This window comes from Acyrthosiphon pisum, chromosome X (genome assembly GCF_005508785.2).
Source record: "Acyrthosiphon pisum isolate AL4f chromosome X, pea_aphid_22Mar2018_4r6ur, whole genome shotgun sequence".
In the NCBI taxonomy this organism is placed as follows: domain Eukaryota; kingdom Metazoa; phylum Arthropoda; class Insecta; order Hemiptera; family Aphididae; genus Acyrthosiphon; species Acyrthosiphon pisum.
In genome coordinates, this window is record NC_042493.1 from 113,168,978 (window position 1) to 113,170,380 (window position 1,403).

Here is a 1,403-nt window from a genome sequence, read left to right on the forward strand (position 1 = left end):
TTCTCTTTCCTTTAAAAAAAAAAAAAAAAAAATATAAAGTATTTTTGTATACGTAGTGCTTAATTACTATGTTGGTATTTTTTTTTTTTTTTTTACATATGAGTATTTATTTTATATGATAACTGATATACTTATTAATTAATTTTTGCAATTATTGCACTAAACATAATCACTTGGAGAATATCACTGAGGTGGTTTTCTAGATCTAATTGGTCTGGGTGTTTTATTTACTATTACGGGATCGGCCGGATCGGGATTTTGATTTTCACCTACTGTTTCAGTATTTTTAGAATTTTCATTTGTTTGTCTAGCTGGTGTAGGTGAAATAGAATTATTTGAAGGTGTTGACGATTTATCAATGAGTAGTTGATCATTATGTCTTTTCCAAATAGTCCCGTCATTAAGTTCTACGTCATGCGTGTTGTAACTAATGCATTTGATAATTTTACCCTTTTGCCATTTATTGTTGGTGTTCCTATAATCTCTAGCTAATACATTATCGCCTATGTTAAAAGATACTGCCCTATTACCGCCATTGTTTATTTGCGATATTTGTCGCTCAATAACTACTTCGCTTGTATTCGGCATTAACGCGTCAAATTGTAAACGTGTTGATCGACCTAACATTAGCTGAGCTGGCGTTTCTCGTGTTGTTGAATGAGGTGTATTGCGATACATCAACAGAAATTTATTTAATTGGGATTGTGCAGTCGAGGATTTTTTAAAGAAATTTTTTACTGTTTTGACTGCCGATTCAGCACAGCCGTTCGATTCTGGGTGAAATGGTGCACCTGTCATATGCTTAATGCCTAGATTTTTGCAATATGCTTGAAATTCAAAACCTGTGAAACATTTTGCGCCGTCTGATGAAATTGTTTTTGGAATGCCAAAACGTGCTATGGTTTCTGAAAATTTTTGATTGACAATTTCTGCTGTCATGGAATTTACTTGAAATACTTCTAACCATTTTGTGGTTGCGTCGACTATGACAAAAAAATATTTATTTTTAAATGGTCCGAGAAAATCGCAATGCACTCTAGTCCACGATTTTTCTGGCCACTTCCAAGGAGATATAATAGATTTTGGTGGATTCTGCCTAACGTTAAGACAATTGTCGCAATCTTGCGTAATATTTTCGATTTCTTTATCCATTCCTGGCCACCAAAAATATGATCTCGCTAAACTTTTCATACTAGAAGAACCCATGTGGTATGAATGAAGTTCGCTTAGTATATTATTTCGGAATTTGGCTGGTATAATAACACGGTAACCCCATAATAAGCATCCTTGTTCCATTGAGATTTGAGTTTTTCGTGAATTATAAGATTTAAGTTCTAATTTGTTAGAAAAATCACTGTTCCATTCTCCTGTTCTAACTGCGTTTAATACCTTGGCGAGAATTG

The 1,403-nt window shown here is 33.6% G+C and overlaps 1 protein-coding gene across 1 annotated transcript; it reads right to left on the reverse strand.

The window, feature by feature from the left end:
* Window positions 1-183: 183 nt before the first annotated feature.
* LOC107883797 (uncharacterized protein K02A2.6-like) lies at window positions 184-1,296 on the reverse strand. Its single transcript, XM_016804498.1, has one exon. The coding sequence runs from the start codon at window positions 1,294-1,296 to the stop codon at window positions 184-186; it is 1,113 nt and encodes a 370-aa protein (XP_016659987.1).
* Between the last annotated feature and the right edge of the window lie 107 nt (window positions 1,297-1,403).